This window comes from Phyllostomus discolor, chromosome 12 (assembly GCF_004126475.2).
Source record: "Phyllostomus discolor isolate MPI-MPIP mPhyDis1 chromosome 12, mPhyDis1.pri.v3, whole genome shotgun sequence".
Classification (NCBI taxonomy): Eukaryota; Metazoa; Chordata; class Mammalia; order Chiroptera; family Phyllostomidae; genus Phyllostomus; species Phyllostomus discolor.
Genome location: NC_040914.2, coordinates 51170838 through 51183671, shown reverse-complemented (window position 1 = coordinate 51183671; position 12834 = coordinate 51170838). Strand labels below are relative to the sequence as shown.

General features: G+C 45.5%; 1 protein-coding gene across 1 annotated transcript in view; it reads left to right on the top strand.

Annotated features, from left to right (window-relative positions):
* Positions 1 to 12834, top strand: part of RPGRIP1L (RPGRIP1 like) — an 80537-nt gene that overhangs the window by 22750 nt on the left and 44953 nt on the right. Inside the window, exons 7-10 of the mRNA XM_028502064.2 lie at positions 1827 to 1932; positions 4334 to 4480; positions 5959 to 6032; positions 11604 to 11743. Coding sequence (XP_028357865.1) covers positions 1827 to 1932; positions 4334 to 4480; positions 5959 to 6032; positions 11604 to 11743 — 467 coding nt within the window. The remainder of the gene's footprint in view (positions 1 to 1826; positions 1933 to 4333; positions 4481 to 5958; positions 6033 to 11603; positions 11744 to 12834) is intronic.

Sequence of the window (12834 nt, the reverse complement as noted above, 5' to 3'; positions counted from 1 at the left end):
TCTGGGACCCTATGTGGCCCAGCAGGTAAGTGGGGCTTCATTCTCTGCTGTTACTGTCGTTAAACAATAGTTCGTACTTAAATGTACTTGACATACACAGTGCGGGGCAAAAGCACATGCTCAGCTGTGACTACAGGAAACACAGAGTTTATTCTTGTATTATTATTTATTAATTACTGTATTATCTTCCACACAAACAACGATAAACTTACTTTTTCCCCACTCTATATATCTTCTTGAAAATACTTAACATACTCAAAAATAAGAAAAATGAAATATCAGAAACAACTGAAAATACAAGAAAAGGTCTGAAATTATTTGAACGTCGTTCTGTTCTTCCAGGTCAGCAAATGTCACTCGCTGTCGAGTGGCCAAACCGGGTAACTTGGGGGGAAACAGATAAATCATATTTTGACTTTTAAATGTGAAAAAAGTGGGTATTTTCTTTAGACCTATAAAATACATTTTTCTCTATATTACACTTTGCTAGTAAAGATAGTAGGATTATCTTCAGTGAGTAAGACAGGAGCGTTGCTACTGTCGTTAGTGGGTAAAGCTAATAGTACTATCGCAGTGAGTGGAGCTAATGCAAGGGGAGGAACTGCGAGTGCACAGGTGAGGGTGTGCTCAGAACTACTAGATAATATGCTTTAGACACACGGTTATTTTAACATTGTGTTAAGGCTGTGCCCTGGGCAAGATCCAGGTTCTTGGACTTGCTTATCTCCTGTGTGAGGACAACTGACTGTCCAATGCCAAAATGCAATGAACTTTCAAATATCAAAGAGGAAAACTAAGTATTTCAAGTCCTCAGCTGGTTTACAGATGTGTGGGCTTTGTAGTCCGTCTTCTGGTTCCAGTAGGGCAGTGTGACAATTTTTCCAATATGTGTGCACTAGATAGGTTTGGGAAGCAAAATCACTTACTTTAAATACAGAGAAAGTTTTGTGGATTTAAATTGTGTCTGTTCATTTTCCTTAAAATACAAAGCCTTAAAACCGAGCTTCACATTTTCAAAGATACTTCTGAATGTAAAATGTATTAAATTAAGGAACTCAGTTTCTCCGTCAGGAAAATAAATGCCTTTTGAAAACAGGTATTCATTTAGATCTGTGATTAACCTTTAATGAGATCTTCCTGTTAAATTCTGCATCTGCTTTAATCTCGGCAGGAAAAGTACAGGCTCGTACCGGAGCATATAGGGTTTCTGGGTACCCCGTGGACGTTACACGATCTCTCGCAGCTGAAGGCACATGTGCAACGGATTTAAGTGCCAGCTTTGGGCATTATTAATATAAAATGCTAAGCCACTTTTTTAAGAAATTTTTTGAAAAGTTCAAACTCCAGGAGGAAACGCCAATAAATGGTAATCTTACGATGCCATTTGTTTCGAGGGCGTGGTGGGAAGATGAGCGGCTATGCTGCGTGTTTTTCGCAGAGGGAAAGGTCGCTGGTGATCCGACGTCTGGGGGTGGGGCCGTTTCTGTGCACGAGACTGACACCCCCTGCGCCGTCTCTCAGGACACCGGGAAGTGACACGGAGTCCGTGCTGTCAGTCACTGTGTGGGTGACACAAGTCATTGCATCTGGGGCTCCCTTCCAATCCCAGGAGTCTGTGCGTTTACAGAGTTCCAAGTGGCTATTAGTTGGTTTTAAATAATCTAATCTTAAATATATAATAAACTGAGAATCTTAGTGGCTGATCTGTAAGTGTGCACATTTTTTTTAGGTAACATTCCATGAAAAATTGTGATTCCATGACAGATTTGTTCACTTTTGCCTTGTATTTTTTCCTGTCTCTCTCTTTCTTGAACACGTCATTACAGGTCAAACATTCGGGACAACGTAGAAATGATCAAGCTTCATAAGCAACTCGTGGAGAAAAGCAATGCTCTTTCAGTGATGGAAGGAAAATTCATTCAGCTTCAAGAGGTACTGTGTTAATTTACTTTATTATGGTGATACATACATACAAATGTCCAAAACGGTGTTCAAGTTGCATATTTTTAAGTATAATGGCCATAAAACTAAAAAGTAAAGATTACTATTTTTATTCCCAATTTTGTATAATTTCACTTTATATATTATCTGTTATTTATAACTTCATACTTAAAGAAATGACCAAGTGGCTGGACTTTTTATAAATATCTGTGTCATCTTAAAATGACTAACACACTTCTCATAAACCATCCCATGCTAAGAAGGTTTATCTTTAACTCCGTGGGCACAGAGCACTCACCGTTTAGAGGCACTTGCATGTATCTTCAGTGCTAAGCACGTACGAACTACCCAGGAAAGACTAAGGTTACAAATAGGCCAATGATCAGGTTTTGTTAAGTCTTTCTTTGATGTGGTGTTTTGCTTTGTTTTGCCACTAAAATATTTGGGTATCCATCATACCAGCCCTCCGTGCATTCATTCTATACCTGGACCACGCGGGTCGATGGCACTCGGAGCTCGTCACCCCCGTTACTGTCTGCACAGGCTGTGGCCGCATGGGGCTGTGTCTGCACAGGACTGTGGCCATGCCCTCAGAGGGCTTTGTTGGCGCTGCGCAGCTAACACCGGCTCCGGAACTAACAAGCCCAAAACAGTCCGCAGGAGCAGCACTTGTGTTCCCCAGTTCAGTGGCCCCGTTATCTGCAGTCTCATTTTCCGAGGTTTCGGCTATCCACGGCGAGCCACGGTCCAGAAATACTAAATGGAGAATTCCAGAAATAAACAAATCCTAAGTTTTAAGTTGCATACTGTTCTGAGTAATGTGATGAAATTTTGGGCTGTCCACCTGGTCCCACCCGCCCGCCTGGGATGAGGATCATCCCTTCGTCCGGCGTTTCCACGCCTCCTGTGTCTCCTGCCTCTTAGTCACTTAGGACCCGTCTGGGTTACCAGAGAGAAGGACAGAGACCACATTCACATAACTTTCATTATAGTGCACTGTTACCGTTGTTCTACTGTGTTCCTCGTTATGGTATTTAACTGTGCCTGATTTATAATTTACAGCTTTCGTAGGTATGTGTCTACGGGGGAAAAACGTAGTATATCTCGGGTTTGGCACTCTCTGTGGTTACAGCACTGAAATCACCGAGGTATTGGAACGTGTCCCCCATGGTCCAGGGGAGACGCTGTGCCTTCTCTGAAGTCCTGGGACAAGGAAAGCAGTACATCGATGCAAAGCATAGGGTCACCTGAAGCCTGAACTCAGTGTTAAATCATATGCCCGCCTCTTCTTTGAGCGAGAGAGTTTATGAAAGCGAGGAGACTCACTGGGATGGGAATGACAGCATGCTGTCTCCACACTGGAAGACAGGGAGATGAGATCCACGTGTAGTTGAAACCCGCTTCCACAGTGAGGAACTAAGGGAGGAATTAAAAAGTGACTTATTCTCCTACCACTGACTTGTTTTGGTCGCCACTGCACAGTGGTGCCAGGACTTTGTTGAAATACCAGCACTCACAGGTGTCTGCTGGGGCACAGGTTTGGGGAATGGCACTGGGTAGAGAATCGAGGGGGTCAGACCGTCGTCAGCCTCAATGAGGTGGGAAGGCCGGAGAAAGCTTTAAAGGTAGCGTTTCATAGTAACACCAGGGCTAACAAAACTGGACTCCAGTAGCTCAGTCTGTGTTTCTGATACACGACTGAAGAACCGCAGTGGGACGCAGGAGGTTTCATTAGCAGGCGAGGGACGCCTGGCATGGTCGTGGGATCTCTGGAAAGACGTGAACATAATCACCTTTCTTATTTATACAAGATGTGGCATTTAAATATATAAAATTGAATTTAAAATATTCGTAAACAGACACTCTAAAAATTGAGAAGACCTCAATAATTGAAGTCTTCCTGAAGTTTTACTGAATTGAAAATTTTAACTTAATTGAAATTAGAAGCTGACTTCCCGAGGCTGTTGGTCCGTTGTGGTGGCGTGTGGCTCCGGTCTGACCACCTGTGGTCGGCACTGACCTTTGCCCCCGGGAGCAGCGTCGCTGGACACAGGTTCCAACCGCTGTAGGCGCAGCAGCAGGAGGAAGAGTCGGTTGTTAGAGCCGACTCACTCGCTGGTCACTGTCCACAGGTTAAACTCGAGGCAGAAATTTTAAAAAGAGCAAGAACAGCTCGCGTCACTCCACTCCGTGCCCCGTGGGCCCTGAGTTTCCTCCCCGATGGTGCATGTGCCTGGGCCGGGGGTCTCACGGACAAGTGCGCGGACCCTGTCTGCGAGGCGAAGAGCCAACTGTGTAACGTGAACTTCAGGGGCAAATGTACTCATGGAATTGTATTCAGATCAGAATCCAAACATAATTTTGAAAAGATTTTTTGTTTGTTTGTTTTTAGAAGCAGAAAACCCTCAGGATCAGCCACGACGCCTTGATGGCCAACGGAGAGGAGCTGAACAAGCAGCTGAAGGAGCAGCGCTCCAGGTGCTGCAGCCTGGAGAAGCAGCTGCACGCCCGGGCGTTCTCTGAGCAGAGGGTGGACGAGGTGAGCCTCCGCGTGCCCAGCTCCCGCTGCGTTACATCTCTGTCACTGTTTTAAAAAAGGGGAGACATTTCAAATATCATACGTACTTAAAAATCCTAAGCTACACACGGCACATTTAGCACAGCGCAGTGTAGTTGGCACATTATGTGGACAGCAAAGCAGTGCCCAGAACACCTGCCGGCGGCCCTGGCCCGTTCGCTCAGTTCACTACAGTGCTGTCCCGATGCGCCGAGGTGGCAGGTTCGATCCCCAGTCAGGGCACACACAAGAGGCAGCCAATGAATGCATAAGTAAGTGGAACAGCAAATCAGTGTTTCTCTCTCAAATCAATAAACTTAAAAATTCATAACATTAAAACAATTTTAAAAAAGTACTCACAAATGTACCGAGAGCCATAGCCATTGTTTACATGAGAATTAATGATCTTTGAGGAAAAAGGAAACATTTTGAAACAGATACCAAATGACGTGTGGAACTTAACTTTCTCCGTTTTTACAGTTTATTAGTCATTTGCAACGCCAAAACAAAGTTACAGGGACGTGTTTGTTTCTGAGGAAAAGGGTGTTGTATTTTGCAACAGGAGCAATTTTGGGAAATTATTTTTTTTTCTAAGAAGTCATGTGAAAACTCATCTCCCCATTATTGTTGCTGCTCGTGTCTCCCGGCTTCTGCGGCCTCTGTCCGTAGTCCGTGACACTGGCTCTCGGAGAGCGGGAAGCGGAGTGAGATGCCCCCATTCTGGTCTCATCTCGGGAGAGTCTCTCACCAGGGCTCAAGCCGGCACCAAGGGGAAATTTTGAAAGTGGAAATGAATTTTAAGAGTACTCTGATCCATGGGAAAAGGTTGTAACTACAAAATATGCCGCTGAATAAAACTTAAACACAGAAGGCTACATTTTAGTCATAAAGATAATTATTACCCCAAGGTAATTTCTGAAAATATTCTTTGGGATAAAACAAGGTATACGGTTTTATTTTTTCATTCATATATTTAAAAGCTGTGCTACTGGCTCTTTGTAAACCCCAGGTAATTACGTGAGAAGTTATGTCGTCAGAGTAAACAGTGACTGACAGAATTTCTGTGAACCATAAATAAAAGTCAAGTTAATCCTTTTTCTTTTTAACGGGCCAATTGGAAATTAATGCAAAATGAATATAAAGATGAAATTCACTGGGAAGAAGGAAAAAATATTATGTTTTGCCAGACTCAACAGCAAGCTTTTAACACAGTCTTTATTGAGTTTTGGCACAGGTTGCCGTAAAGTAGTGCACACATTTCTACTAAATTAAAACAGATCTATTGATTTCGGGGGGTGGGGGGGGCGGGATCAGTGCTGAATTAAATGCAGACAGTGTAAGGGGACTAGTTAGCGGCCGCAGCTGACAGGGGTAAGACCGAGACTTGCTAGCCTCCTCTCGCGTGCTTTGAGCCCTGTGATTTTGTGTGATAACCGCCTAATGTGTGATTTTCATTTTAGCTGCAAGATAGAATTAATGATTTAGAAAAGGAGCGGGAACTTTTAAAGGAAAACTATGATAAACTTTACCACAGGTAAATCTGATTCTGTGTGTTCTCTCGTTCTCCTGTCTTGAGATCTTTCCTATCAGAGCCTCGGGTGTCAGAATATGCATTAAAGGATTAGCTACAGATGATTGGAAGAAATGTATGTTGTGACATGTGTTTATATATATTATAGAAGAAAATGCACTTTGGGGGCATTGGCAATACGTTTTTTAACCTGAGCGGTCATCTGTTACTGAGAAAACCCTGTCACTGTCACTAGTAACAACTGCTGCCGTTTACTGGACGCAGACCAAAGCTAGTAGGGACTGTACTGAACAGTCAGCACGCGTTATTTAAATTCCTTACAACAGCCTGGAGGTATAGGCATTGTAAGTGCCCATTTCACAGACAGTGAAAATGAAACAGAATGAAGTAGCTTGCCCACCTCCTTAAAGCTGTGACGTAGTTAACAGAGCTCGCGTGTGGACCTGTCTGGGTCCCCCCAAGCCCTCGTTCTCCCCACCGGGCTGCCCAGCCCGTACGCTGAGGGGCGCTCTCTGGTAGAGGCGAAGGTGTTCACTTCTTCGTGTCTCTGCCCCCTCTACAGAGAAACTCGAGCATCTTTATCTCAAGCTACATTTTAAGGAGCTGTTTCAGTGTTATTGTTTATCTGCTTTATAATTAAGGTGTTTAAAAACTTAACCCCTTCTACTGTTAGAAGGAGACTTCTGCTCCACAGCTAAGTGTAGTTAGTGATGCAGCTATCTGTGTGTGTGTGGGTTTCGTACACGATGCTGATAAACGATAAATACACGTTTGCATGAAAGCACACTTTCTGAATACGGAAGGACATCTGTTGGAGCGGATGCAACCGTTGCTTCCATGGATCCATCAGAAAGTAGTCAGCTACAGAGATATCTTTAACTTTTTATCTGTACATTTTATGTTTTGTAAACTAGATTTATATTTTTAAATGAAACAAACCATACCTAAAGAGTATAGTCATAGGTCGTTATTCATTTTTACTTGGAAAATAAATTAATGTTAGGCATCATTCCAGTGGTATGCATTATCCATGTCGTTGACCGACAAAAGCTGATGATCCTTGCATAGTGGCTCATCGTATTGAGGGTTGTCACAAACGGCAGGTTCGGGCCACAGCTCAGAGAGTATCTGGGGCTCTCCAGCAAGGAGTGGCCGGCCAGCAGCCTCTCTGTGGGGTCTGACTGCAGCCCCCTTGTGCGCCTTTGGCCTCAGGGCTGTGTGCTGGCCCCTCGCATCGGCCTGGTTAATTTTACCTGAAGCACTTCTTACACCTCTTGTTTTATATTTCCATCTCTGTAAAACAACACAGAGGTTTATGTTGATATGTCCTAAGTATTTAGTATTGTAGTTGTGTGCTTGAAAAATTCAAGTTTCATCACACTGATTGCACAACCACCATGCTATATGGTGGGGCGAATGTTACCCTCCCGTTTTATGAACGGGGGACCTGAGACTCAGGAACACCGGGCCTGTTCGGTCTTACCGCGTTGCTGAGACTCTGGCGCACAACTTCCGCCTGATTCTTCTGACTCTAAAACTTGGTTTTTCCCCCCGTGCTTCACTCTCTCTCTGACGTTCTTGGCCTGGGAACTTGTGCATTCAAAAGGGAAACATTCGTGGAATAACAGAACTGTCATACGTTCAGAAATTTTCCTGATTTTTATCTTCAACATCTTGTAATTTCAAATAATTTAACATAGCCTTACTGCAAGAAAATAAGTGCCGTTTGGCCCTTACTTGTACATTCTCTACTTCCCCCCAATTAGGGGATTTACTGAACGTACTCTTTTGGAATACAGTGCTCAGCTGGAGATAATGCATACATGGAATTTTTAGAACGACGTGTTTTTCTCATATTTACTTTATCACCATGGAACTTTATCTACCCACATTAGATGGTGATCTAAGAGTATAGATATAACTTTGTTTTTTTCTTTTATGCTTTATGCTCGAGCTACGTCTTTTCTGCTACATTTAGCAGGCTTCATTCATTATGCTGCTTACACGTGAACCTGTGTCAGGCAGCCGGAAGCAAATGTGTGTAATGAGTGTCATGACATTTCGTGTTGCAAAAAATCACGTCACGCACGAAACCCCGCGCGCACACACGTAGGAGTAAACAGAGCTATAAAATTCTCTGACGCATTTTTTTAAATATACGTTTTCAGAAGTTGGAGAATCTACAAAACCCAACAAAGACTCAACAGGCTGCAAATACCATTCCTAAGATTCTTTACGGCGGCCGTGCTGCGTCTCCCTGGCGCTCACCATCGCCAACAGCGAGCGCTCTCAAAAGCTGCACGCGCTCTGCTGGGCTAGTCACAGGGATAGCATGTTTTTAAGAGGAGAGCATTTGTTTGTTATCCAAAACTGGCCAGCTTTCAGGGGAGAAATGTGATTTGCAGATTGCGTTCTCATCTTCCTTTCTCAGATGAAATTTTGAATGTGTTTATTACTTGACATGTGACATATTAGAAATCATCTGGTAAGATAAAACCCTCATGCTAGTATCTGGTATGAGCCTTTTCTAATACACTAAACATTCTTGATACAATGCCAAGAAATAAGCAGCCGTAAGAAAAGCCAATTTAAAAATTCAGAATAAATTTTTTGCAATTAAATCTTTGTATTTGGTTCGAGAGAAACCCCATATGATAGAGCAGTAAAAGCTGTGTCCCATTTTTGAAGTCAGTGTAGTGTTAGGGTGATGTCGTTAGTGAGCGCAGTTGTCCTCCCACTGTCGTGTGTGTGAGTGAGCTGGAAAGCGGAGAATGTGGGTCTCCCTGCCCCTCTGAAACCGCTTCCGCGCCTGCCATCCCGCTCGGATCCAGGCAGTTTGGGGGCGGAGCCACAGAACCCGCCAAGGTGATCTTAAGATATCAACTCCCCAGAGACACTGCCCTAATGCCTGTTGTTAAAAAAAAAGAGTTAGTCTAGTTTTTGAAGATGATATTAACCATTTTAAGACTTGGGTGCATGAAGTTTTTACAGCGTGACAGTCACCTAACACCCACAATTTTCAGGAACAGTGCTCACCACCCGCAGACTCTCTGTGCCCCTCCGCTGTCACCTGAGCACCTGCCCGTGCCAGGGATCACGGAAGCTCACGTGACCGGTGCGTCCCAGACAGGAAACGAGGACATTTGGGCCATCGTTTCTCCTCCAACAAGGGAAGTAGCCTGGTGTAGACACGCATTTCTTTTCCATAGGGCCTAACTGAAGTCCCCGTGGACTTCTCCAGGGGTGATTCAGAGCTCACACTGCCCTGTCTCATCGGGGTGCCCTTGAACACGGAGTAAGTGGGGTTCCTCCCCTGAGGAAGAACTCCCGAGGGTAGGGATGAACTCCCCAGCTGCTGGTCAGGGGTGTGTGTCTGCAGGACACTGGCCTGTGGCCGCAGTGGAAGTGCCCGCGGGCACCGGCACCAGCGGGCCCTCCACCGCACATGGACACGCGGTCACCCCCCAACACAGTGTGACTGGGGAACGCGCACAAAGGCCAGCTGCCGTCCCCTCGGTTGTCACCGTAGGCAACACGCAGAAACATCTCCACGAGTAAAAGGCTCTCCAGGCCTGGTCTCTCACGCAGATTTAATCGTGTGCGCAGCCTCCACAGAGAAAGCGGAGCCAGATGTGGCTCTCCACTTCCAGTCCCACAGATGGCTCCGAGCATCGAGGAACACAGTAAACTCCAAAGGAATTCCTCATGAAACGCCAGTGGAATGTAATCCGAAATCCAGGGGGAAGATAGCCATGCCCTAAATTCAGACTGACTTATGCTGATTTACACTAGCATTTTGTGGGTTTGGAAAAACCAGGCTGCTAAATTGTTCTTAATTTAAACACATACAGCTTCTGATGTTTCTGCCAGATTAACTGTTGGTGATCTTTCTGCTGGTACTAATGCTATTGGAACACTACTGTTTCTAATTTCTGGTGTCTGATATCGTGTACGGTTGTGCCTATTTCATCATGCTAATTTTTTTCCTGGGGAGTACATGTTTTTAATAATACGAGACACACACACACACATAAACTCACATGCATATATATGTATGCGTTTGGTAGACATAATTGGACCAGACACAGAAATCATGTCTGTTCTTTATTTGAAAATGAAAATGTAAAGGAATGTTCCTTAGTATTTAAAGTTCGTATTGTATTTAGGTCTCATTTAAGTCTAGGTCATTGTACCTTTTTAAAGATTAATTTGAAATATGGGCATATCAGACCCATGCGTTTTTTAAGGCTCCATATGTGGAAGGAGGACATTGGTAGATGAAGCAGATGTCACATTGAGAAAAACTTCTCGAGTTTCATTCATTGCTAAGGCCATGTTATTTTAAATGCAACAAAAACATTCAAAATGTAATGAAAGCACAGTTGTTGTTTTTTTCTTTTGGAAGCTATGCCTCCCAGAAATGTATCCCTTTTGGGGGAAAAAAACCCCAAACCTCAAGACTAGCTGGGAGCAACATTAAGGGCAATTTTCAATAACGGGTTTCTTTTTCATTTACTTCATCATCAGTACAAAACCAGATTTTATACATTTTTTGTTTCATTGACTGGGTTTCAGATACGTAGAAAGGTCAAAGCTGCTGATAATTATTCAGTCATATCAAGCTTCACAGATAATAGTTTTCTGCTGAAATACAGATCAAGATCAGTTTTTCCAAAACCTGGCTATCACCTGGGAGCTTTAGAAACACAGGAATTCCTGGGCCCCGGGACCTTCGTTTTCAGATATCCCCTAGCGTCCTCCGAGTCTCGGGCCCAGCACCAGCATTTAGCAGAGGCCAGCATTCGGGCACCACCGGCCTAGGCGAACGTGGGGCGTGCGCATCTCCTGTGTCCGGTTCACTAGTTCTTCCCTAGCTGGTCCTTGCAGGCTTGGTCAGTGGTGGATTTCAGCAGGAGCTGAAACCGCTGCACGTTTATTCACTGCGGGGTGATGCTTACCTGGCGTTCTGTTCTCACTGGTGTTGCCATTCAAACTTGCTCTCTTTGTTCTGGTGCTTTTTGTTTTTTTTTGTTTTTTTTTTAGGACAAAAAAACGGCCTTATCACTACTTCTTAATATCAGATTTGCCGCCTTGTCATTCAGTATGCTGTGGCTCCGAGGCCAGGCTTTTGTGACTGTGTCATTATCCCAGACTCTCTAACCGCTCCAGAGCCCAGGGTTAAAGACCAGGTCCCCTGCTCTGCAGGGAGAGGGCTGGTGAGTGGGAGGGAACCGTCCGGCGGCCACCCCCGAGGGCTGGAGTGGAGCGTCCCCTGGCGCACGCACAGCGTCTGAGCTCCTCCGCCCGCCCCACCAGCGCTGCGCACTGCCAACTCCCCGACTCCGGGCCCTAAATTAAGGCCAGCTCCCCCGCGCGTCCCACGGGCTCTTTCATGTTCCCCGACCGCAGCCCGAGAGAGGCGCCTCGGTCTCAGCAGCAGCAGACCGGCACATGTTTACCCAATTCCTGAGACATGAGGACAGTGGTCTCTGCGCCACCAAAAGCTTTTCTCTCTATTATTTTCGGTCGGAGCCGACGTCCACGCGCTCCTTGCCTGTCACGTGTGTTTTGCAGTGCCTTCAGCCCCGCCCCGGAGGAGCAGTGGAAGTTAAAGGAACAGCAGCTGCAAGTGCAGATCGCGCAGCTCGAGACGGCCCTAAAGTCCGACCTAACAGACAAGTCCGAGATCCTCGACAGATTAAAAAGCGAGAGAGGTATCTGTGACTTGACTGCTGACTCCCGCATGTCAGACCTGCGCCCCACGCGTTGCGGGTCACGGACTCGGTGGGTGCTCTGCCGGGGCGCCGGGCTGTGCGTGGGAACCGCGGCCGGTGTCCGCAGCTGTCCACACGCGTGAGGAGTAGTGGTCGCGGAAGCTTTCTTTAGCCTTCCCAAACTGTGAGCCTTTCTTAGACGGCCGACAAGTGTTTACTTGCCGGGCACTGTTCTAAGTTCTGGGGACGCCGCAGTGAGGAGCACAAGGGCCTGGCCCGCACGCGGCCGAAGTTCAGTGGGGGAAGCGAAGAGCGAGTATGTCAGGTGTCTGGCGGTGGCGCGTGCACTGGCCACGAAAACAAAGCAGGGCCAGACGGCAGAGTGGCCGCAGTCCTTGACAGGTCCAGCGGGGACGTTCCCTCCGGTAGTGAGAAGTCTGAGTCCTCACCGTGACGGTGACCTTCTGTACCAGGAAGCCTTGCCAGGGTGTTCCTGCGGTGAAAATTCAGTCGTGTGTGAGGGGCAGGTGGGCCTAGAGCCGGATTGCTGGGGGAGGGCAGGTATGTTTTGTTTGCTCTGTATTGTTTTTTGTGTTGCAAACAAAAACAAGGACTGAGGACGCCCCCGCCCCCACAGTAACAACAGCTGTCCCTGCCGAATAATAATCATTAATAAGTTTCATGTTAGGACGAGTGACAGGTCTCACCCTGCCTGCCCCAGAGAAGTAAAATCATTATGATTACAGTAGATGTTTGATTTACCCTGTTCCACACACACATATTACACACAAATGCACAACAGGGGAACTGAACTGTTAGCTTCAAATGTTTTATCTGCGGCTCGTGCACTAGGTAAACCGAGGGATGTGATGATAAGGTTGCTTCTTGGGAACCTTCGCAGTTTTGTTTCATGAGAACATTCAGAAGTTTAATGCAGGCTCAGGGAAAAAAAGAAAAAACATATCTTGTCAGTATTCTATATATTGATTTAAATCACAGTGACATACTTCATTAACTATAAGAAAGATTTTTTCCCCATTTTAACATTTCTGAAATGGAGATGCATTTTATAAATCATAACATTTAAAATT